We start from the raw sequence: 2,316 nt of genomic DNA, 5'->3' as shown, positions 1-2,316 counted from the left end.
GTGTCATCCAAGGAAGAACTCAGAGACTTAGATGCTGTTGGGGTTTCTGTCTTTGATGCAGTTGTGGATATAATTTTATTTATTTCTACATCATGCTGTTCAGAAATAAATGAAAGCCCAAGTGTCACCAACCATGTAATAAAGGACTTTTTTATGCAAAGTAAAGTAGTTCTCAGCAAACACCAAACGTGGTAGCATTTCATCCACACTGTAAAATGTCACATTTATTTTAAAAATGGATCACTTCATCTAGTATCTTAATAATCTAAAGCAACTGGGCCCTAGAAATTATGGATAAGGGCAAATAATGAAGTTCGGCTGAGACTAATACTTCAAAGAAAGAGAAAAAGGGCTGTGCATATTGCACTATCAAATTCCTGCCATGCAAAAATTAGCATACTGTAATTGTGCAAGCTCGGGAATTATCAGCCACAAATTACTGTCACCAGGATGATCTGAACATCCCCAGGACTGGGTGGGTGGGGGAGGGAGGCCAGGGAGAACGTCACATAGAGGGCAATTTAATTTACCAACTTAGAACTTGGAAGCTGGGATGAAGGTGAACTAAGCTCAGCGTCTGTTAAGGTTTCAATCTGGGGAAGCCACATACTCCCCCCATATCCCCTGCCAAGACTGTGCTATGATACTCTCTTAAGATTTACTAGGGATGAGAGTCAGTCAGTAGGGCGAGGGCATGGAAGCATTCGGATGTGCCAGGGGATGAGGGACTGGGGGTCGTCACCCTGGGGGTTCTGGGTAGCAAACTGAAGACCAGGTCATCTGGCTCTGCCCTTCGTTTTCCAAGTAAGAAGAGTGTGGCCCTGGGAGGGAAGAACCTATCACAGAGCTGGGACCAGAATATAGTTCTCACCACTTCCAAACTGACCTTCCCATGACAGAATATTCTCTGGGAAGGGGGAAAAAATGACTCTATCCACCAAAGAAACATGATAATGACAGTGGTCAATTATTGAGCAGAAAGAAAATAACTATGTAGTTTTGACATGAATCAACAGCATTCCTGGAGATCATCATGGAAAATGTTAACAGAATGCTTCAGAGCATTTCTATTTTCCAACTCTAGCTATTAATGGACAGGGTAGTTTATATTCTGTGTGCGTGTTAAATTCTTTGTGTTTTTAATACAATTTAAATTTTTTTGACTAGGTTGAAGGGAGGTCCAAATTAGCATTTCAGATACAGTCTCCTTTCTTCAACTGGTCACAAGTGAAGACCATGACAGGCATATCCCTTGTCTTCAGGCAAAGAGGAAGTGAACTGACAGCCTAGGGGAAGGGTCTCCTTCCTCGTCCCCTCAGGCAGCACAGGAGTCAGGGCACTCTCATTGCAGGGAGACGCCGTCTTCTAGGACACATGTCGCAGTATCTGGAGACATTTTTGGTTGTCGTAACTGGGGAGTACTACTGGTATCTAGTGGCGAGGTGCTTAGATGCTGCTAAACACCCTACAGTGGACAGGACAGTCCCCACTACAAGGAACTGTCCAGCCCAAAACATCGATAGTGCTGAGGTCAGGAAATCCTGATCTCAAAGCAGATTTTGGGTGAAGAGGGAGGTGGAGTGAGAGGGTAGGGAGAGGTGGTGCTGACAGGGGCACTTTGTCAAACAACAGAACCTCAAAGCTTACCACCTAGCACCGTCGTAAAGGGCAAATTATTCCCTGTTTTAGTCTCACCCACTGTTTAACAGCAACCTATAACTTTGCCAAGCCAAACAAGCTCTTTGGGATTTATGACATCTCAAACAACCATCGGGCTGCACTTTTCAAGGGGAAAAATTGGTTCAATTAGTTGTCTTTCTGAAAGTCTTTCAAAGGCTGATTTCATAAAGGCCCACTTATTTGTTGACTTCAGCTTATTTTTTTTCTTCAGACACCAGAGGGAGGAAAATAATTTGTCAACTTAAATCTTGGTTTTGCAGGAGATGGTATGCAAATAAGTATCAGCTTGCAACATTCAATTATTGTTCACTATAAACATACTTACTGGTTTATCGTTTTCTGCTGGCAATTCAAACACACATCTAAGTTTTGAATCCATAAGGTCTTCTGGCTTTGCCTCCTTCCACTAAAACAATTTAAATTTAATAATCAAGATATTATAAAGCTGTTGGAAGAATAATTTTCTTCCTAAAACTGACAATTTCAGAAAAATACTCTTAATGAGAAAGCTCTGATGTATATCAAATAAAGAACTTAAGTCTGCTGAGATTTTGATATTTTTAACATGACAAGATTAAATACACTAGCTTTCCTGAATATTTACTACAGTTCACAAGCCCTGAAGTCCTGCTGCCT

At 41.5% G+C, this 2,316-nt stretch overlaps 1 protein-coding gene across 2 annotated transcripts in view; it reads right to left on the bottom strand.

Annotated features, from left to right (window-relative positions):
- The window catches only part of VAPB (VAMP (vesicle-associated membrane protein)-associated protein B and C), a 54,528-nt gene that overhangs the window by 13,851 nt on the left and 38,361 nt on the right, over window positions 1-2,316 (bottom strand). The window contains exons 4-5 of one of the 2 annotated variants that reach the window (XM_012656507.1): window positions 2,006-2,086; window positions 32-95 (exon numbers count right to left, since the gene is read on the bottom strand). In XM_012656507.1, coding sequence (XP_012511961.1) covers window positions 32-95; window positions 2,006-2,086 — 145 coding nt within the window. The remainder of the gene's footprint in view (window positions 1-31; window positions 96-2,005; window positions 2,087-2,316) is intronic. The other variant, XM_012656508.1, reaches the window with a different exon arrangement.

This window comes from Propithecus coquereli, unplaced genomic scaffold (genome assembly GCF_000956105.1).
Source record: "Propithecus coquereli isolate 6110/MARCELLA unplaced genomic scaffold, Pcoq_1.0 Scaffold503, whole genome shotgun sequence".
Taxonomy (NCBI): Eukaryota; Metazoa; Chordata; class Mammalia; order Primates; family Indriidae; genus Propithecus; species Propithecus coquereli.
Note: the sequence above shows the minus strand (reverse complement) of the source record. Positions and strands in the feature narration are given on the sequence as shown.